We start from the raw sequence: 20,223 nt of genomic DNA, 5'->3' as shown, positions 1-20,223 counted from the left end.
AAAAAATAATAATAGAAATTCCAAATACAAGTAAAACTAAAAAATTATTTTTTTAAAAAGGAGAAAAATTAGCAAAATTAATCTGAGATTGTTCAAATCAATGCTTCGTAGTAAAAACGATTTGATGGGCCGTAAGGGCGTGGAAGCCCAATATCAAATTAACAGCCCAATCTCGAACACAGAGATTTCACTCAATTTCATTAAAAGAATCCAGCAGACTATCGGAGAAGATCAGAACAAAAGTTCGGAAGAAGAAGAAGAAGAGGATGATATACAGAAAGTGGAGTCTGCTTTCCGGTCCACCGGTTATCCTCGGCGGAGCCGTAGTTGCCGCCGTCGCTGTCGGCATCTTCTTACAGAACGTATGTTGCTTCTGCATCTCTTGTTTGGATCTCTTTTGATTTTTTTTTTTTTAATTAGAAATCCCTATAGGTCGTTAGATCTATATCTTGATTGGCTGATATGTTTCTTCGCAATTTTCATGATTCTCCTTTGATCTTATTCCGATCGCAAATACATTTGACTAGTTGGCAATTGGCCCTTCCATTTTCGAACCTAGAGGCATGTAAGAAACGTTCTTTGATTGAAAGTTTGTAGTTCTGGCTTAGGCTCCTTTGGTGGATCAGAATTGCCTTTATTTGTTTTTTTTTTCAGGGTTGAATGTAGAAAGCCAGTTACAACGCTATAGAATTCTGTTTTTTTTTTTTCTTTTTTTTTGTGTTGATTCGTACTTAAAAGACTTTCATAAGTGATTTCAACCTTCTTTCCAGATCTTCTGGAGATTATGTTAATTACACACAACACATAAACAAGTTCATCTTTTGGTTTAGTATCATTGATCCAAAGATTTAAATTGGAATCGACTTTCTGATGTGTCATGATCAGGTTACGAAAGGGGAGCAAAAGAAGAATGTCTCACCAAACAAATGAAAAGGAAAATTGGAAGGTGTTACAAAAATGTGGTGTGAATCATTTGACCTGAAACATTTAGTTCATGCAGTGTAACCCAATAATGCTTTTTGAAGCTTTCGAATACACAGATATTTTGGTGTTTTAGTATCTTGTTGCCGGTAATAATATTTCATTTTGCACATTCTCATTCATTCTTTACATTGATCAGATGGCTCTGTAGAGTAAGAACAAAGTAGAATTGTTAGGATAATGTAACACGGATGTTCAGAGAATACATCAACAACACATCGTGGAGGCTCATGGACATTCCCTTAGATTGCTTCATGCAGCTCTCCTAGGGACTCTCATCCCGAACCCACGCTTCAGCTTATCGACCCTGATCATGCAGCATCAAACCTCAGATACATTTAACTTGAAACGTAAGGGCCAAAAAGAGAGATGTTTTATAGGGATTGTGAAAGCTTACGTTGGGGCGAGTTTGCCAAGACTATCTAGCTCTTCGCCGGTATCTTCGTCTATGACTCTACCTGAGATGTAAACAGTGTAGGATCGATCTCTGTCCCGTGGGAGACCTCTAGCATTGAGCAAGCGCAGGTCTTTCTGATGAAGCTCTCTTCCGTTCACAAAGACTCTTGTGGTTCCCCCAGCGCAATTCTCTGGCATTGGGTAATTGAGCTCTTCAATGAAAGGCTGTTAAGAAAAGGAGTTAGCTTTTGCCAACTTTTTTTTTCACTACAAATTCAGAAACTTTGATTTGATGTTTACCGGTAATATTCCAAGACATTGACTTCCCATTATTCCCCAGAATCCAGCTCTGTAGTCGTACCTGATGATACCAAGGAAACATAACAGAAGAGAACCATTAGGGCTAAGTAATTGAGACGAATTTACAAGATTGAAGGACCCTCGTGTACCAGTAGTTTCCCGGCCGGATTGGTCCAGCTTGCTTCTCTGCTATTTTCACCAGACGTTCAGCTACATGATGCCCATTTACCAAAACATCACTTCTGCCTTCGTTCTGTATGGATTTCTTTAGATCCTTGAAGCTATTCTTCACGATACTCGCAAATCCACCCGTCTTGGTTCTTCCATGGTCCTCTCTACAGTCATTTGCAGAATCTTGAGACGCTCCACTGTTGTGAGAGTAGTCATTAACGTCCATCTCAACTGCAACTGAAGCTTCTTTGATAGAGTTCTGTCTCATGGCTGTCTTGCTCAGTGTCACCCTGTCCTGTTCTGAACGATAGCTTTGGCTCCTTGCATTGATCGAAGAGTACCCGAAACGTTCTCGAAGAAGCAAGTCTGGAACAAGTTTCCTTCCTTTTGGACTGTCTGAACTTAGCTCGTCTTCAGACACGCTAGGAGAAGTAGAATCCGCAATCTGCATTTCTTGAGCTTTGTCGGTGATCAAAGCCGAACCAGTTGAGACATCGGCTGGTCCTCTATCCATTGCATCGAATTCGTAAGCAGCATCATCATAGTCATCAGAAGAGAAATTAACAGCAGTTTCCCAATGTAGCTTACTGTGAGTTTCTGCTTTTCTTGCTGAAACAGGATCGGTTAAGAGGATGAGTTTGTTATCAGCAAAGGAAAAATCTATTAAACCAGAGCACGCTCCGCAGCGCAGTCTCTGCTGCCTTGTCGTAGCAGAATCCGTTTTGTCTGGCAATTTTAGAAGTTTGGAGCAGTTTCTACAGTTTATAAAAGGTGCACCACCAGCCACAGGGTGGATTAGGCGAGAACCACCTGAAGATGATACAGCTCTAGTGGGATGACGAGGAGGAATAAAGGTTCGATGAGGACTATGCAAGGAAGAAGAACGAAACCCGATACTTCTCTCATGAGGGTAAAAGCCTATGTTATGCAGAGCATCAGGCAACCCTGAGGGAGGAAAAACTGAGCCTGAAGCTCTGTGATATGGATCATAGCAGTGGGAGCAAGAACAAGTTGACTGGTGAAACATCCCATTTCTCGGGTGTGTATTGAACAAATCATGACCGTTGTTGCCGATATACGGTCTAGAGTAGTGCGGGTGAGATGGCTTCAGGGTTCCTTCATGCATCTGGAACCTGAGAGGCTCTCCATAAGCTGGAACATGAGCCTGGTTATGCATCGGACCGTGCAGCAGAGAAACATCAGGGTTACTGTTATAAGGACATGGAGGTTCAGGTTCTGGATATTGGTGGTAATAGGAAGGACCTGCAACGTGTTTCCCAGAACTTGGAAACCGCAATGGAGGCTTTTTGAATCCTGAAGACCAACTCGGAATCTGCTGTTCTTTTAGCTTATCTAATTTTCTCACCAGTCCTGCTCTGTCTTGCCTGATTGCTTCATCGGTAGACACAGAACCTGGAAAGTAGTTAGAAGCGGAGAATCTGAAACCCTCGGAATCGCATCTCTTCGTTATTCTTTTCCTAGAACGATCCAAACCCGATTGAGAATCCTTCTTCACTTGATCACTGTGAACATCCCAAGTCTCTGTTTGACTAATTTGTTGGTGTCTTAAAGAAGTACTTGAATCGGATTCTTCTTCACTTGAACCAGAGTTAACTTGAGTTTCTTTGGCTCTATTTTTCACGGACTTGTCTACCACTGGATCTGCTTCGACACTCTCCTTGTTTTTGGCTTTACACACAAAACAAAACAAACAAACAAAAACTCTTTTGGGTCAGAAAAAAAAAATTACCCTTTTTACCCAGTCGACGTCACCGAAATCAAAAACCAGAATCAGAACATTATATGAGAGTGGTTGAAACATCAAAACAAGAACTAATCTCGAAATGATCCATTTTGGGTCGAACGTTCGTCATGTAAAGAGAAACGGAAACTAACCGCAAAGAACGGTTCCACAACCACCGCACTGGAAAAAGGAACAATCTTTAGGCTCTTGTAAGAGATTTTTGCACTTTGGACAACGAACTAGCTTTACTTCAATCGTCGACTCGGCCATTACCGGAACAGATTCTCAAACAATTGCTTTTTCTTGATGGGCTTTTCTTTAGGTCTCTAAAGAAATGAAGAAGAGGGAAACTAGGAAGAAGCTCTTTTTTCTATTCTTTACTCTTTTTCCAAATCTTCATTTTCCCGGCAAAAGTAAACATGAAGAAGAGAAAATCAGAGAGAGAGAGAGAGAGAGAGAGAGAGAGAGAGAGAGAGAGAGAGAGAGAGAGAGAGAGAAAGGGGGAGAGAGAGACACTCTGGGTTTATGCTATGTCTCTGAATTTTCCCTCCTCAAACAGCAGAAGATGGCAACATTACCGAACAATTTAATTGTAAATGATTAAATTAAAACGGCGTCGAAATTATTTAGCCTTCTAAGACAACCAGAAAACGGTGTCGTTCGGCATTTAACTTAGTAGTACTGTACTAATTATTTCTTCTGAAACTGTGACGCAACGCAACCTTGGGTTTAAAGTTTTAGGCGTTAGGCGTTGATTGTTAACTCAAGTCCAAATCACAATATTTGATTTTGTTTACTTTTTCCTAACATCAAAGAAAAAGACTTGAGCATGTAAGGTCATAATCGATTCATTATGGGCGGGACAATCTATAATGTGGGCCATTGCTTTCTATTTTATCCGCTAAGGAATAAAATTCAAAGATTACTGTTACTTTTTTAGATATTTTTTTGTTGGAAATCCAAGCTATTTCAAATTTTACTTATTACACATAGAGGCATTATAAATTATTTTGAAAAAACTGGCCATTTTACCCATCCTTTGGAACTTCTCGAACTATATGTACTCTGAATCAACAAATAGTGTGAATTTTACTCGTACCCAAAAAAAGAGTAAATTTTATTCAGATAAATTAGTAAAATACTGTTAGAAAATAGAATATAGGGTCCGAAGTGGAGCTCACAAAATGAAAAATATTAAAGAGGGAGAAACGGTCAAAAGCGAAACTGGAATAAAGGATACATTAAATTGATGAGGTTATGGAAGAGAGTAGTTAGTTGTCTATTTCTCATTTATTTTTCTATTTCAATTGTACTGATTTTGACTTTTTTTGTATGATATGTTTTTTTCATACATACTAGAAGACCTTATTGTGTCTTTTTATTATCGAGTGGTTTTAGTTCTCGATTCATCCGTTAAGAAAAAAAAAACAACGGTAAGAACTCTCTATCTAACATTTTAACTTTAGAAACAATGAAAAATAAAATAAATAGTTTAGTTAGTAAAATTTCAAAAGACTTAACGAGGGAAAGGAACCAAACTTATTCCAATTCATTTGAGAACAAAACTTAAAGAGAAAGACAGAAGATGCGGTCGAAGGCTAAACTACATATATAGGATTTAAAGTACAAAACAAAAGGTAAAAGCAAAATACAGCTTTTAAGTTTCAAACTCACTTCGAATCAGTCAAGTTTGTAGACCTACTAGGACATTTCGAACATTGAATATGGGCCTGTATGGGCTTAACATTAACCCCACAAGTAACACAGTTTCTTTTTTTCGCTCATACTGAAGTCTGAAATATTGATTGTTACGCAATAGGAAAATACCACATAATATAGATTCCTAATCTTTTTATAACCTGGATAAATCCCAAGACATTACCTTTAACCTCGAAGTAGAATGTTAGAGATTCCTACGGTAGAAGGTATACAGTTATCAAGAAAGAACCACATCGATTTTATTAAGAAAACCTTAATTAAACAATTTTTTTTTTTGGTTTTTCATCCGGTAAACGATTAAAAAGAAAAAAAAAAATATGTTACACTTTAGACAAACAATTTCTTGTAGTACGAATCCCACCATAAAATACAGTCAGACAGCTTCTTCTTCTTGAATGTTTCCTTGATTTTCTCATTCTTCTTTCTATTCCACCAATATTTTCTCCGATGTATAGAACATGTGGTCGTCTTGGAAGCAGAGGAATAGTCGTCTTTATCTTTATCCATCAGAGCTCGTAGACTCATACCAGACGGCCGAGTGAGCGGAGGGAAGGGCAGTAGTTTGCGTTCGATGATGTGAGCAAAAGAGACGAGCTCGTAAGAATCGTAGAGAGGACTCTCACAGTCCCAGATTTTGTGATCTCGACCACCACTGATCTTCTCTGTTACTGTGACTTGTGAGTTACAACTCACAGGGAGTCTTGCGTTTGTCATAAGTGAAAGGCTGAAGAGTTTCTCTACTTTGATTTCTGACGATTTCTTAATAGTGTGTTTCAAGGTTTTTTTTGTTGCTGTGTCTCTGTGTCAATGTTTGTTGTTAATATAGGGATTGAAAATCTGAGCTGGCCAGATAGGATTTTGTGTGTGAGTATATTTTTTTTATATAATAATGAATTGTGAGACGATTCTGTTTTTAGTAAAAAACAACGAAATACATATATTGTTCATAAATGTTCATGTATTTGATTAATACCAAATTCACTACTCAACGTAACAGTGTATGCATGTTCAATTTGTCAATGTTAGTCTGTAATCGTTCCGTTACAACAATTTCCAGCTATCATTTTTCCTTTTGTAATTTTTTTCAAAATTAGAAAATTTCAATACGCGATATTCCACTTTGGTTTTGCGACTGGTAAATTATTTAGGATACTTTTCTAAAAAGATTATAATTTTTTGTAAATAAAGATATAATATATATGGTACGTTATAGTATTAATTATCAATTTATCATCTATTATATATATATATATATATATATATTCGTGAAAACCCAATGCATATCATAAAGAATGAAGAGTTTGGGGTGAAAATGGCATGCAATGAACCTGTGTGTGTGGTATGTTGTTGTCCAATAAAAAGAGATACATACATCATCTTAAAGTATAAATAAAAAAACAATTATTATAAATTTTTTGGTGTATGTAGCCACTTATATATATAGAAAACACTTATTCACCCACTTATAATAAATCGATTTTTTTTTGGTTAAGATTGCAATCGTTTGATTTGCAATTCACATATTTTCTTATAACGTGGAGTATATACTAATACACATTAGTCCCCCAAAAAAATAAAACAATTCATTTCAGGCATGGACATGAATAGTCTGGAAGAGAATACATCAATGGATTGCATGCGGATCAAACATATATAACATCTATGTGAAAAATCTCTCCCCGTAAAAATGTATGACTAATTAAAATCTTATAACAACATCTTAGAAAACATTTTAACAAAAGGATAATGGGTCTTCTTGTGGACCGACAGGCGACAGTGAATTTTGCTACTATTCAGTTATAAAAAAATTCAATAGTGTTCTGTTTTGTATTCGTCTTTGAACTTCTTTTCGTCCAGCGGGTTTATATCAAGATGCTAAGACAATCACAATCTTGTCAGTATGATCATGATTCATGCATATGTTAAAAAAAAACTTACGTCTCAAGAGACGATAACGTTACTTAAAAGAGTTCGGATTATGAAAAGTTACTTTGAGATTTACATTAGTGTTTTGTCCACTCACACACCAATGAATGATGTAATAATCACGTATAGCTTCTCAGACAAAATCACACCACGATGGTTGTCTTTTTAAATTACTTGCTCATTATGTGTCTAGATTCCAATATTTAACGTCACATCAAGAATCCATTTATCTGCCAAACATTAATTGCACAAAAAGCAAAGTAAAGCCACTGTGACACATATATATTTCTATATAAAGATAAAAAGTTTTTCCACCTTGCGCCGAATTAAATAACAAAAGTAAACTATAACTATTGACAATAAAGACAATAAACAACAGAAAACCACTTTTCTTGATTGCACACACAATATCATTCAAAAGCTGTGCTGAAGAAACTATGCAACACATTCCCACACAGAATTTGCAGAACCTTGGCATTACTTGGCTTCACACATCTTGGCATCTTAAACTGTCCAGCCGATGAACCAAGCCCGAGAAAATGTTCTTGAACCTTCCTGAAAGTTCCTTTCTCGACAATTCTCAGCTCCAACGCTCCAATAGTCTTGCATTTTCGGGAACTCATATAGCCCGCATCGATGAACCCTCGGTCTAAACAGTTGCAGCAATCTTGGAGAACATCTTCGTTCGTTTCACCTGAAATCTCCCAGAATATAACGTAGTGTCCAGGATCAGTCGAGACATCGACGTGGCTTGAGAAGTCGATGACTTCGATCTTTTCTTCCGAGAGTCTCTTTGCTGCTGATTCCACGGAAAGCTGAAGGTCTCGTTCGGTGTTCTTGTCGATGTTGATCGAGAGGATTAGGTTTCTCCTGCATATAAATTTCAGTTGCGGAGTTTTGTTGTAGAAACCAATGATCTTTACCACATCTCCAAGCCGGTATCGATACAACCCTGCGCAATGAGATTGACTAAATTTAAGACATAACAAACAATGGTTGTAAGAGAAAGAAAGCCTTGTCTAGTAATTATACCTGCGTAATTTGTGATGACAACCTCGTACTCTTGTCCAAGTTTGACATCAGTTAAACCGACGGGTTCAAGCTCGCCATCTTCCCCTGTTTCAGACACAGGGAGAAACTCGAAGAAACCGAGATTAGGAATCACGGCAAAGGTAGCTTCCTCAGGAGACAAGCTCGGAGTAACATTAGCAGCAATCCAGCCTTCAGAGCTGCCGTAGTCATGGCTCACAAGAGGTAAATCAGCAGCGTAATGTCTCAGCTTTTTCACATACGGCTCCATGGAGCCAGTCATGATCCCGTAAACATACTTTGCGTTGGGGAAGAGAGCAGGAATCAACCCATACCAATTGCTAAGACTCATGCATTTGGAGCGTATTGTGTCTGCTAGCTCAGGGTTAGGTGTGAGCAGCTTCGACATTGCGTTACGCACAGATGGGACGGTGATGCGGTTGCTTAAGACGCCGTCTTCTATATCGGTAACGATCTCTTCCCAAACCTGTTCAAAGGTTCTAAACGCGTGAACTATACCGTGAGCGAAAGGAGCAAAGACGTATTGAACTTGGTCTCGGAACAGGACTCCTGATAAGAGGTGGCAGTACAAGGCTTGGTGGACATCAGGACTGAAGATAACTTCGTCGGGGCTACAACAAGGGGACTGTATAGATTTCATGCCGGCCTTGAAATTAGGGTTCCGGTAAACGTTTGTGGTTGCGGTTCCAACAGGGACACCTCCCGTTGATATGTACTGCTTGCTGCTGAACAGAAATTGCAAAGCTTTCCCATTCTCATCTATTGGAAATTCTCTGTTCAATGTTTTCAAACAACATCACCACATGTTATAAACCAAGTTAAAGGAAAAAAGTAATATTTTTTTTATAATCTGCGGCAACATTTATGTTGGTAGTTTCTCTGTTCATCTCAAATGGATGGAACAGAGAAAAGTGTGAAATGTGGGGAACATGATCACTAATTCACTATATACAAATATATATATATATATATATATATATATATATATATATACCTGTTTCTGAAGGCAAAAGCAGTGCGAAACAGTTGCAATGTGTTCTCCATTAATTCATCAGTGAAAGGAACAAACTTTGGACGGCCTTGACTAGTTCCAGAGCTGTGGAGGATTATAGCAGATTTCATTCATTAATCTCTGAGAAACAACAGAAAAGGAGATATGTTTATAAGAGTGAGTGAGTTTAGGCTAAAAGAAGGACCTCAAGGAAATGGCTGGAACGGGCTGGCCTGTGAGGATAGGTGAAGTGTCACCATCCACCATTCTTTTGATGTAAGGCTCTAAGTCAAGATCAGTGACTAATGGAACCAATGCTTTGAAAGCTTCTGGGTCTGTTGTGTTTCCATTGATTCCAAAGTTTTGTAAGTAAACGGCGGATTTGTTCTTCTGTAGAATCTCTTTCAAGGTCTGTATCTGGACTTGATCTGCGTCTCTTGTCATTTCATCGAATTCATCGATTACTCTGTTCATGTTGAAACTCTCCACTTTCTCCAACATCCTGAATTATACCAAAAAAGAAATAAAAGGGGAGGAAAAAAATGAGCAACAATGGCAAAAGAATTCATCAAAAATAGCTGGAGACAATCCGTACCAGATTCTCAGATTTAGCAAAAGGCGGCAGATTCTGACAGATTTGCAGAATAGCTAAGAGAAGGAGAGGGAGAGAGAGAAAAAAAAAGAAAGATAATATAAGGAAGGAAGAAACTTAAAGCTCTTTATGTTTATGAGAATCCAGAAAGGGAAAGTTTTAAAAGAAGTCGGAAAACTTTTTAGCAGATTTTTTAAAAAGGTGGAAAACGGTTTCCGGAATCTGCGCATACTCTTTGTCAGAGAAGCGTAAGGGAAGGAGGAAGACAAATTCAAAACAGAATGAACAAGACCACTCAACTCTGACGATGACTCCCATTTATTCACTCCCCAAACATAATTTCCCAATAGTCTTAACAGTTAATTTAAGGAAGAGGAATCAACAAATTAAGAGACCGTTGTTTTCGAGGAACACAATAGTTTTCCAGAGGGTTACAATCAGACCCCAGTTGGAATCTATCAGATTAGGAGGAGAAGTAAGAGACGAGAACTTTGGAATCTATCTGAGTATAAAAAAAGAAGAGAGAGAGAGAGAGATAGAGAGAGAAAAGTCAACGAGGTCGGAGCCGGATAAACTATTGTTTTCCCGATCAAAAGAAACGAAATACAGAGATTTGGAAACGCACAGCATAAAATTCCCGATGAAGGAGAGTGAGAGAGAGACAGAGAGACGTACCTGCTGTTGCTGCGAGCTCTGTAGATTGGAGGAGGATATAGAGATAGAGAGAGGAAAAGAAGAAAAAGTTGAGTGATTTTAGAAAGTCAGAGAAACTGTGAAATTTATAGAGTCGATTAAAAAATCAAAAACCAAAAAAAGGGGCAGAGAACAAGTTTGATATTTTGAAGGCGATTGTTCAAGTGAAAAGCCGTTACTGAGTTTTATGTCTAAATCTCTCTTCCTCTTTTTCTGTGACTCGCAATTCTCGCCGACGGGATTTCAGTTTTTTGTTTTTTTTTTTACTTTTTTTTTCCTCCGACCAGATTTCTGTTTTATGTTCTTCACACGAAGTTGGTCCAGTCCATTTAAAAAAAAAACGTACTACATAATAACACATTATCCATATTATATAAGACCATCTCCATTAGTGACATACTCTTAATTTAAAAATATTATTAAAGTATCTCATTATTCAAAAAAAATATCATTATTCAAAAAAAATTTGAGCATCCTGTCACAAATTTCAATCTCCATTAGTGAGATATACATTAAATTATTTTATTAATAATAATACTATTTTTGTACAATTTTTATTCAATTATAATTTATTTTTAAAATTATTTTAAATTTATTTTAAGTGAGAAAAAATTTTCATTTTTTACATCAAGTGAAAACTTAAATATATAAATTATATTAATTAGTTATATTTATTTATATCATCTATGATAGTAAAAATAATAAATACATAAATATTAATAATGTCACTACAAAGAAAATTTTTTAAATAACATAATTAAATATAAATTACATAATTTAACCTTTAAAAATAAATTTAAAATGCTAGAAAATATAGATAACATACAAGAAAAATATATACTTTAATCTTGTACTTTATGGAGTTTGATAGATAAATAATTTAATTTTATAATTTATATATATATATAATAAATAATAACATTTAAATTCTTTAATTATAATTTTAAAGTAATAGATATATAACTTATTTAAAAAGATAAACTATTTAAAAATTGACATGTCTCATCAGAGAAATTCTCAAAGGATTCTCAAAATTTTTGATATGAACCCATCCTCATTTTTTTCTCTAAAATTATTATTTATTTTTATAGTTTTTTAAGTTGAGATATGTATTGAAATATCCCAATAAAGATGACTCTAATAACGACGCCAACTATTTTTGTTACGGGTTCTCTAATACCAAAACTTTAGTTTAATTGTCATAGGCTTTGTTTGGATGCGATTTTTCATGTTACCTTGAACTTTAAATAATCTCGTGTGGACAAATTACATCGATAAACTTCAAATGAGATACTACACTAAGCAGTTACGGTAAAGCCAACTTTTGTTAAGAGAAGTTCTTGAGTGTTGGTTTATCTTCTTAAATTCTTGAGTGTTGGTTTAATAATGATTATGAAATTATATAGGGGTTTCAACAGTTTATATACTGATACTAGAAGTTCTAAATTAACATCGGATTAAATTTTAAACGTACGGCCATTGTGTAAATGAAAATATTTGAATTCAACATTATTAATTCTAAGACATATCATTAATTACTGGGTACAGCCTCATTTAGATTTAACAAATACTAAATACTGTTCTTATTAATACCACGGGTTGTGATACCAAATTAAATGAACAACGTTTGATAGTTTTTATGTTTGGTTTTGGTACATTGGGGACACAGATATTTCTATATTAAATGTGAGGCGTTTGGCGAGAAAAAAATACTATTAAAAATTATTGAAATTAGTTCCTTTCACAATTCAGTATATAATACGTTTAGACGATTTGCAAAAGTTTTATCCAATTTGAACTTGAGTTTCAAATTGAGTTTTTTGCAATTTCTATCAATTTCTGTTAAAATCAGTTTCATCACTTTTTTAGACAATAACGGCTATTGATCATACGACGTTAAGGCATACGACGTTATGTGCAATTTTTGATTTTTAAAAAAGAAATCCAATAATATATCCCTTCGGCAAGGTTGGAATTTATTTCCAAAAATGATCGTCTTTTTGCATCATTAATTCATTCATACTTCTATCGAGAAAATCATGAACTGGTTCGAATTAGTGGAAAGTCTCAGTTTAAAGCAGTTTAAACCGCTTGACCCCCCAAAAAAAGGTGTAAATACTGTCTACGATCTACATGCATGACACAAGTCAACACAAATCACATTTTCCTCCATCAATAAATATTTTGAGCTAAAGACAGTATTGTACCATGACACAACTTAATTAATTGTGGACGCTGATATGTAGTTTGCCTACCTAAATTATTTTTATAAATTTATCCATAATGGTTCTTGCTCGTTTGACAACAAAAGAAGTTAATCCTACTTTGGAAAATAACTAAGAACCTTAATATATGTCAATGAAGTGCGAGGTAAATGGATCCAAGTCCAACCCACGTCAAACAATGTAAATTACAACGATAACCTTGTTAACAGTGATGGAAGTAGCTTTTAATCTGATAATTTTGTCACGTGGACGATTATAATTAGTGTAGAAGGAAATGATCCTCTGGATTGCATTTAGTAACACCGAAGTGCGTTCCCCTATACACGTGACAGGTGCCGTCCACTTATATTTCGTATCGTCTCTTATTATTTTGTCGGTCACATTCTTTTCATTTTCCTTATTTTCGCCCCAAATGTTTCATGAAATTACGAGGAATGCCTGATTTTCAGTGGGCCTTCTTCATACGCCACTCCACTTATTTTTTATTTATTATTATTATAATTAGTATTAGTTATGGTTGTTGTCAACTTGCACTTTCCCTAAACACCGAAAATTAGCCAGGTCCATTAACAGAACAACAAAATATGTAAATCAGTGACGCATTAGTTACTTTAAGTACCGTTTTCTCCCTGGTGCTTAAAACCTTGTTTAAGTTATATTTATGGTATGGCCATGATTCACTTTAGTTGAAGTTCGTTTTTTTGTTCTTTATCTGTGGATTAGGGCCAGTTTCAATTGCAGACAGTTCTTTCATATTCTTTGTAAATATTATTTTTTGTTTATCTCCACCACAACAAGAGGTATACTGCATCCCAACAAGAACAAGGAGAATTAACAGACCCATAAAAAGTAAGAATTGACCTCAATAGAGGTAAGTGATTAAGATAAGACGAATAGGTATACGACACACAATCTATTCAATAAGCATAGTTATTTATTTGGGAAAAAAACTTAAAAAACCCTCAATTATTTAATATTTGCCAGTTTGAACTTTTTGTGTTGCCAGAAATCTACATGAATTAATTTTTTGGATCAAAAAACTATCTGAAATATTTTATAGTTCCAGTTTTCACCCCACGATTTCACGGCCGTTAACGGTCAAACGGAATTAATAAACTCTGTTATTTTCCAAAACAAGAAAATACTAAAAAAAACCTTCAACTATTTAATCTTTGTCAAAAAAATACCTGAACTTTTAATATTGCCAAAAACCCACACAACCTAATTTTTCAGTGTCAAAAAATTCTGAAATATTATACGGTTTCAACTTTTACCCCACTACTTCACATCCATTAATAGTTTTTCCCAGATTCATTCGCTGATGGTTATTTATTTGATATTGGTTTGTTTCTCATCATATACAACATTTATTTCGAAAGGCGATTTGAATATAAGTTCCTAACTAATCGACTCTTTCGAAGAATGATTTCAGTGGCTCATAATAGATTAATAAATATAAATTAGTAGGTAATCAACGGAGATAAAGTGTGATAGATATTTTTAATCATCTATGAAGATCATCTTAGTGGAGATTAAATCAGCCCAAAAATAAAATGAAGCACTCATCTACAGAATCTTTAGTCATAAATATATCTGAATTTCAAAAAAATATATCGTAATTTATTTCGAATTCTATTGGTGATAACTTTGTTTTTAGTTGTTGTAAACTCTTTGATATTTTGGGTTTTTAGTGTCATTTAACTCCAAAAACAAAAATTAGCTAATGTGGGTTTTTGGCAACAATAAAAGTTCAGGTATTTTTTTAGCAAAGATTAAATAGTTGAGGGATTTTTCAGCTTTTTTTTGTTTTAGAAAATAACAGAGTTTACTAATTCCGTTTGACCGTTAACGGCCGTGAAATCATGGGGTGAAAACTAAAACTATAAAAGATTTTAGGTAGTTTTTTGATCCAAAAAATTAGTTCATGTAAGTTTCTAGCAACGCAAAAAGTTTAGGTAGAAAACTGACAAATATTAAATAGTTGAAGGTTTTTTAAGTTTTTTTCTCTTTTTATTTTAATAATCATACATATTGATGTCTCCATGCATTTGTCATTAGTCTCATCGAATAATTTGCTACCATAGTGGTCCCATGCCCCATGGATGTTAATTATGTTGACTCGTTTTATAGCCGTCTTATATTATTTTTTTGTTTAGCTTTACAATTAGCCAATGGAAGCACACATTCGAATGTCAGACACTTCCAGCAATACATGTATAACTTATGTTTAAAGGGCAAATATATTTATAACTTATTACTTCCATTGAATTCTACTGCTATAAAATTAGGTTTATTTTACCAAGCGAGTTGATCACGCCAACACTATTAAAAAAATATTTTAACGACGCATATATAAATGATTTATGTTAATATTGTGATTATGTATCTTTTTTTTTGTCAGAGTTGTGAATATGTAGCTATTCGGATTCAAACCTCCACAATGCATCATGTTGACGACAAAAAACATAAACATGTTGTAATCTATGTAATCTCGATTTTATGGAAAGTAGTTTTTAGCTTTTACATACCAAAAATTTGTTAATAACCATTTCAAAAATTTTCTTCCTCGTTACTATTAGGCGAACCATAAATATATATACAACCTAGATCAGTCTTTAATTAAAAATGTTGCTTGTAACTTACGTGTGATGAGATATTAACAACGTTTTAAATTTATTTAATTGATATGTATCTAAAAATTTTCAATTTTTGGACGTGAGAAAAATCAAATACCAATGGTCTTATTGATAATTACAAAAAGCGTTTTTAAAGATACATACCTCCAAATCAGTGGCTTTGCTTTTTATGACGTTTGAACCCTTTTCTTTTACCACGTAAAATTATTACAAAAAGGATCGTATTGACTAGAATAGTGGTTAGTATTTGCATTCAATAACGCAATCATGTAATTGAACAAAAGGCTGAGACGTTTGTAAGCAAAAGTTTCATGAACAACAAAGTAACAGAATATAGCCACATTAAAAAAAAAAACTCATTTAGCTTACGCACATATCAAATGATTGATCCTTAATTATATTTGATAATTTTTTTTTTTTTTTTTTTTGGGTCAAAAAAAAATATTTGATAATTTTCTCAGTTTCACCTTTAGAGCTTTATTCTATAAACTAATCGATCATATTCTAGTGCTTACATTCTTACTAAAATTAATGACTAAAATTCAGCTTCAAGTTCTAAAATTTAGTCTGTTTTCCCTTTTACTTTTAATTATAACTTGATTTAAATCTCTGTCGAACACAATCTTTTATTTATTTTTGGCATTTCTAAATTTTGTACAAAATTATAATTTATGCATACATAATTTTTGTTTGAAAAACTTAAATGTCTAATGGAGACAGTATCATAACGTATTACTCATAGTCATTAGATTCATTAGTGAATAGTTACAAACCCAAACTTCTTTTTGCTGTTTGCCCAGTGACCAAAAATGGGTTTTGCGAAAACGACCACTAGTGTAGTACGCAATTTTGTTTCCGTCCACTTTTAATTGTATTCGTTATCGCTTATCATCACTTTTTGTTTGTTTTTCAAGTCATCTTCTCATTGTAAAGAAGACCCATCGTGTGAACATCTTTTCCCCTCGACGGCTAGCCGAAATTTTTAATGATTAAACACTTTCTACTTAACGAAATATTTTATTTCTTCATAGTAGCACAATTTAAAAAAAAAAAAAATCTACCATTACATTTACACGTGTTGCATAAATTTATACGACATGTCTCTGTATCATGTATTTTAATGTCTATGCCTCTGTGGAATATTCGACCGACCGAATTAAATGAGTTATAAAAGTTTTTTATTCTAAGGACTAGGCTGGTGAGTTTCGGTTTTATTTTCGAGTCGACCTCACGATTTGTGTCGACCAAGGTCAATGAGTGCTGAGCTGCCTATCCGATTTTTATGTGGCATTAATTATAAATTAGCATAAGTTAACGGTCTCATGTTGCAAGAAAGAAAAAAAGAAAGAAAGAAAGAAAGAAAGAAAGGGATTGTGGATTAGGTTCTGGACTAATGATTTTACAATGACTGTTCAAGGGGAGATTAGGTAGAGCCGTAGGGGTTAATGGCTGTTAATGGTTTTAATATTATCATTAGGCTACCTACTGACCATCGAGATGAAAAAAAAAAAACAAAGATGTGTGTCAAAGTTTGGGCTCAAAGGTCTGACATTTGTGTTGAAAGGTTGTTTTGTTTAAGGCCCATAATATTGCCTAATTGGATGGGTTTATGAAACATGTTTTTTCCATGAAATGAACTAGGAGGTAATCGTAACTTAATCTTTACAATATTTTTTTAAAGAAAAATTAAGATTATAATGTTCTTAATTTATGGATTCTTCTACTTTAGTAAACTCTTAGATTATTTGTTGTACAATACGTTAGCTACATATTTGCGTTATAACTTGCGCCAGAGAAAATAATAGATAATGTTACTTATAACCTCTTTTCCAGGTTAATTAATATATTAAATTTCCATCTCTTCTGTAGTGATATAAGATTGGATATAACTTCTGTACAAAGTGAATACTTTGCTTAAAAGTCTTCTCATTTACGCCCCCCCCCCCCCCCCAAAAAAGAAGGGTCTATTATTATCTTTATATATATAGGGGCCCCAAAAAAAAAGATTTTGATTGGAAAAAAAAATGATTGTGTTAAGCTACCGGGGAAATCACAAGATGAGTCACGTCCCTTCACATTTTTCCTGTAATGCCTGCCCATTATAGACATATAGGGTAGGATAAAAACATGAGCATTATATATAAGGAGGTACAAGAAATGTCAAGAATCTAAACAAGTTCTTTTTATGTTTTCACCTGAAGTCCTTAGCCATGGGTTGAAGAACGTGCGTTTTTTTCTCCATAAGCTTTGTTTCCTTCATAAACCTCTTGTTAGCACGTCTTCTTGATTCACGAGCCTCATGATGATCTCTTCCCTCTTTCTCAAAACTCTTGTCGTCTGCGTTACAAAGCTGAGAGAGAAGCACCACCATGAGATTTACACCCACCAGAGAAGTTGTCTCGTCTTCTCTTTTCTCCTGCTTGCGGTGTTCGATATTATCTTTACGAGACGAATCCATAAACCGAAAATAACACACAAAAAAACAACAATTATTGGGACCCGCGAGCTCTTAATTAGTCCCAAAATTAGTCGTTTTTCCGACAAGAAATTATCTCTCGTTTAAAAAAAAAAAAAAAAAAATCTTTTTTTGGTGTGTAGCCATTCTTAGTAGACTACGTTTTAAAAATATGGCTGCAACTTTTTGAGTGGTAGAGAAATAAGATTCTAAATGTCAATAGTCAATCGATAAGAAAAATGCTGAACTCAATGCTTTTTTACTGTGGTTTTGTTTTTAACATCCTAAAACGAATGCTTAATTAGTGGATTTATAGATATATACCGCCTAATAGAATCGATTTCACCTAAAATCAGGTTAGTTTAAAATTATATTTTTACAAATATCGATTTCACCTATGGAAAACAAATATTGTGTTTAATGGGCCACGAGAATAATCTACTAATATATAACGAACCAGCCCATCAAGTTTAAAAACGGCCCAGCACATAAACTGTTTTTTATATTGGAGTAGTATTAATTATTTCGGAATAGGTCGTGGCCTAATAATCTTCACATAATTCACGTGATCCCCCTCGAATAACGAATAGATTAAGCGACGTTGACGTGTTTTAATCTCCTCCTCTTAACAAATATCCCCTTGAAGTCTGAAGATCATTTCCCCCATGCAACATTCTTAATGCCCACGCCTTTTCTCATTATTACCAACCCTACCCCTACAGCCACTCATTGTTCTCACCATAGAGGAGTGGCAATTTCCCGTAAATAAATCCAGAAACAGCACCCGTCTCTTTAGCTGATGTCACTAACTCAAGATTATCAACGTAATCTCGTGTCGTAATCTTTTAATCTCTCTACTTAAGCCAGCAGAAAAAAAATCTCTCTCTCTTTTCTCATAAAGTAATAAAATATCAAATAAAATAATGTTCGGAAAATTCTCCGCCAGAAAAAATAAAAAGCATATGATTATGATATGTGGCTTCAAGCCTAAATTAATCATTAAAATAATAAAAAAAAATTTAAAAAAAGAAAAAAAAACAAGGAATGAAGAACGAATGATTCAAGCGTAGAGGAGATTCATTGTGTTTCGAGTCGATAATTTTTGTTTCCCGTAAATTATCAGTATTGCAAGTTTATAGCCTCTCCTTTCTTCTTCTTCTTCTTCTTCTTCTTCATTACCTGTGTGTTTTTGAATCGCTTCCTTCAAGTTATTTTTTTGAGGTTTCCTCGCTTCTTCTCCAGTTGCCTCACCGTATGGAACCACCGCTTCACTCTATGATCTGATTAGTGATCTCTCGGTATCTGGAGTGGTAAGCGATTTGATTTTGTGTATTTCTCGTTTCGCGTAGTTTTTCCATGATTGGTTTTTCGTTTGCTGAATTTTCACTTAATCTTCGTAGCTTCTAATTAGCTGCTTGAGATTACGCTGGCTATACGTTTGAAATTTGCTTTTCCGATTTGCGTGTTTTAAGTAGTTTAGAATCTCGACATACGGAGAATTTTAATAGATAGAATTATTTCTTCTTCTTTTCTTCTTCTTCTTGTCGGTTTGATTCTGATGCGATTCAGTTGTTTTTATTATGGTTATGATGATTAGGGCATGGAGGGTATAGATTATTGCCTGTGCTGAATGTGGATGCCTGTTATGGAAAGAGTCGGTGAAGAAACAGTGGCGAGTAACAACATAAAATTGAAAGGACGAGTGGATGATGTTCCTTGTAAGCTTGATGGTCGTCAAATGGTGACTGAATCAGAAACTGGGAACGATTCTTTGAGGAGCGATTGTCCTGGAAGCTCAGCTCACAGGAATGTAGATATAAACAAGCCTTCGGAGGAATCTGCAGGAGCCAAGATTTCTGTTGAAGAGCTGACATTGGGAAACTATAGGGTAGTTCAAGGGATTAATAATAACATGGATAGTTCTAGGGCTGGCAAGTTTGAGCATCTCTATCGTCTCGCTAGAGGTTCTGCGTTTAAGGCAGGAGAAGGGGAACTTGATTCTCAACCTCGTGACATGGATCAAATGTTGTCAAGAATCAGACAACAGCTCGCGGGAGCTCCTTCCGAGAGGCAAAACTTGAAACCTTTTACGAATAGGAGGAGCGATCAGAATCTCGAAGCCTTTTCTGAACGTCTAAGAGCAGCTGGCGAGAACAGCATTATGAACGCTCCTGCTTGGATTAACGAAAGTGTCCACTTGAAAACGCCCTTGACTTCTTCCAGTTTTTCTCAGATGATACTTAAAAGAGCTATGAAGGGGAAAGGAGTAGTAGGGAAAAACCAGGAAACTCCTCCTGAATTTGTCTGTGATCAGATATAGGATGCAAGGGAAAAAAAGGTGGGA

At 34.9% G+C, this 20,223-nt stretch overlaps 6 protein-coding genes across 8 annotated transcripts in view; 2 read left to right on the top strand and 4 right to left on the bottom strand.

Moving 5' to 3' along the window:
- The first annotated feature begins 221 nt into the window (after window positions 1-221).
- Window positions 222-1,095, top strand: LOC18015748 (succinate dehydrogenase subunit 8, mitochondrial). The gene is made up of 2 exons (XM_006397764.2): window positions 222-362; window positions 886-1,095. The coding sequence occupies exons 1-2, from the start codon at window positions 267-269 to the stop codon at window positions 928-930; spliced, it is 141 nt and encodes a 46-aa protein (XP_006397827.2). The 5' UTR covers window positions 222-266; the 3' UTR covers window positions 931-1,095.
- LOC18015747 lies at window positions 1,017-4,156 on the bottom strand. 2 transcript variants are annotated; one of them, XM_006397763.2, is made up of 5 exons: window positions 3,745-4,156; window positions 1,827-3,537; window positions 1,678-1,738; window positions 1,379-1,602; window positions 1,017-1,288 (listed from the first exon to the last, which is right to left on the bottom strand). In XM_006397763.2, the coding sequence occupies exons 1-5, from the start codon at window positions 3,860-3,862 to the stop codon at window positions 1,234-1,236; spliced, it is 2,169 nt and encodes a 722-aa protein (XP_006397826.1). In that variant the 5' UTR covers window positions 3,863-4,156; the 3' UTR covers window positions 1,017-1,233. The 2 variants fall into 2 exon arrangements, with proteins under 2 accessions (XP_006397826.1, XP_024010841.1); XM_024155073.1 differs by lacking the exon at window positions 1,017-1,288 and having other exon boundaries at window positions 1,385-1,568.
- A 1,482-nt stretch (window positions 4,157-5,638) lies between these two features.
- LOC18015746 lies at window positions 5,639-6,025 on the bottom strand. Its single transcript, XM_024155089.1, has 3 exons — window positions 6,005-6,025; window positions 5,925-5,973; window positions 5,639-5,841 (listed from the first exon to the last, which is right to left on the bottom strand). Exons 1-3 carry the CDS (start codon window positions 6,023-6,025, stop codon window positions 5,639-5,641), a joined length of 273 nt encoding a protein of 90 aa, XP_024010857.1.
- A 1,463-nt stretch (window positions 6,026-7,488) lies between these two features.
- LOC18015745 (jasmonic acid-amido synthetase JAR1) lies at window positions 7,489-10,856 on the bottom strand. Of its 2 annotated transcripts, none has more exons than XM_006397760.2 (5): window positions 10,546-10,856; window positions 9,484-9,780; window positions 9,282-9,383; window positions 8,270-9,060; window positions 7,489-8,189 (listed from the first exon to the last, which is right to left on the bottom strand). In XM_006397760.2, exons 2-5 carry the CDS (start codon window positions 9,777-9,779, stop codon window positions 7,648-7,650), a joined length of 1,731 nt encoding a protein of 576 aa, XP_006397823.1. In that variant the 5' UTR covers window position 9,780; window positions 10,546-10,856; the 3' UTR covers window positions 7,489-7,647. The 2 variants fall into 2 exon arrangements, with proteins under 2 accessions (XP_006397823.1, XP_024010794.1); XM_024155026.1 differs by lacking the exon at window positions 10,546-10,856 and adding an exon at window positions 9,874-10,525 and having other exon boundaries at window positions 7,648-8,189.
- Window positions 10,857-17,270: 6,414 nt separating this feature from the next.
- LOC18015440 lies at window positions 17,271-17,882 on the bottom strand. The gene is made up of 3 exons (XM_006397759.2): window positions 17,620-17,882; window positions 17,430-17,516; window positions 17,271-17,316 (listed from the first exon to the last, which is right to left on the bottom strand). Exons 1-3 carry the CDS (start codon window positions 17,880-17,882, stop codon window positions 17,271-17,273), a joined length of 396 nt encoding a protein of 131 aa, XP_006397822.2.
- A 983-nt stretch (window positions 17,883-18,865) lies between these two features.
- The window catches only part of LOC18015438 (protein SUPPRESSOR OF PHYA-105 1), a 5,259-nt gene continuing 3,901 nt past the window's right edge, over window positions 18,866-20,223 (top strand). The window contains 2 exon segments of the mRNA XM_006397757.2: window positions 18,866-19,189; window positions 19,477-20,223. The exon segment at window positions 19,477-20,223 is cut by the window's right edge and continues 40 nt beyond it. Of these exon segments, the coding sequence (XP_006397820.2) occupies window positions 19,510-20,223 (714 nt within the window). The 5' untranslated portion in view covers window positions 18,866-19,189; window positions 19,477-19,509.

Source organism: Eutrema salsugineum, unplaced genomic scaffold (assembly GCF_000478725.1).
Source record: "Eutrema salsugineum unplaced genomic scaffold, Eutsalg1_0 scaffold_22, whole genome shotgun sequence".
NCBI lineage: Eukaryota > Viridiplantae > Streptophyta > Magnoliopsida > Brassicales > Brassicaceae > Eutrema > Eutrema salsugineum.
The sequence above is the reverse complement of the archived record's forward strand: the minus strand, read 5'-3'. Positions and strand labels throughout refer to the sequence as shown.

Coding starts and splice junctions, on each gene's coding strand:
- LOC18015748 (XM_006397764.2), top strand. CDS start 267: ATGATATACAGAAAGTGGAGTCTGCTTTCCGGTCCACCGGTTATCCTC. Junction 363..885: donor TCGGCATCTTCTTACAGAAC/GTATGTTGCTTC, acceptor TGTCATGATCAG/GTTACGAAAGGGGAGCAAAA.
- LOC18015747 (XM_006397763.2), bottom strand. CDS start 3,862: ATGGCCGAGTCGACGATTGAAGTAAAGCTAGTTCGTTGTCCAAAGTGC. Junction 3,538..3,744: donor TTGTGGAACCGTTCTTTGCG/GTTAGTTTCCGT, acceptor TTGTGTGTAAAG/CCAAAAACAAGGAGAGTGTC. Junction 1,289..1,378: donor CTTGGCAAACTCGCCCCAAC/GTAAGCTTTCAC, acceptor CTGCATGATCAG/GGTCGATAAGCTGAAGCGTG.
- LOC18015746 (XM_024155089.1), bottom strand. CDS start 6,025: ATGACAAACGCAAGACTCCCT. Junction 5,974..6,004: donor TGACAAACGCAAGACTCCCT/GTGAGTTGTAAC, acceptor TCACAGTAACAG/AGAAGATCAGTGGTGGTCGA. Junction 5,842..5,924: donor ATCTGGGACTGTGAGAGTCC/TCTCTACGATTC, acceptor TCACTCGGCCGT/CTGGTATGAGTCTACGAGCT.
- LOC18015745 (XM_006397760.2), bottom strand. CDS start 9,779: ATGTTGGAGAAAGTGGAGAGTTTCAACATGAACAGAGTAATCGATGAA. Junction 9,384..9,483: donor GTTCCAGCCATTTCCTTGAG/GTCCTTCTTTTA, acceptor AATCCTCCACAG/CTCTGGAACTAGTCAAGGCC. Junction 9,061..9,281: donor GCTTTTGCCTTCAGAAACAG/GTATATATATAT, acceptor AACATTGAACAG/AGAATTTCCAATAGATGAGA.
- LOC18015440 (XM_006397759.2), bottom strand. CDS start 17,882: ATGGATTCGTCTCGTAAAGATAATATCGAACACCGCAAGCAGGAGAAA. Junction 17,517..17,619: donor CCCATGGCTAAGGACTTCAG/GTGAAAACATAA, acceptor TATAATGGGCAG/GCATTACAGGAAAAATGTGA. Junction 17,317..17,429: donor TTTTTTTTTCCAATCAAAAT/CTTTTTTTTTGG, acceptor CACTTTGTACAG/AAGTTATATCCAATCTTATA.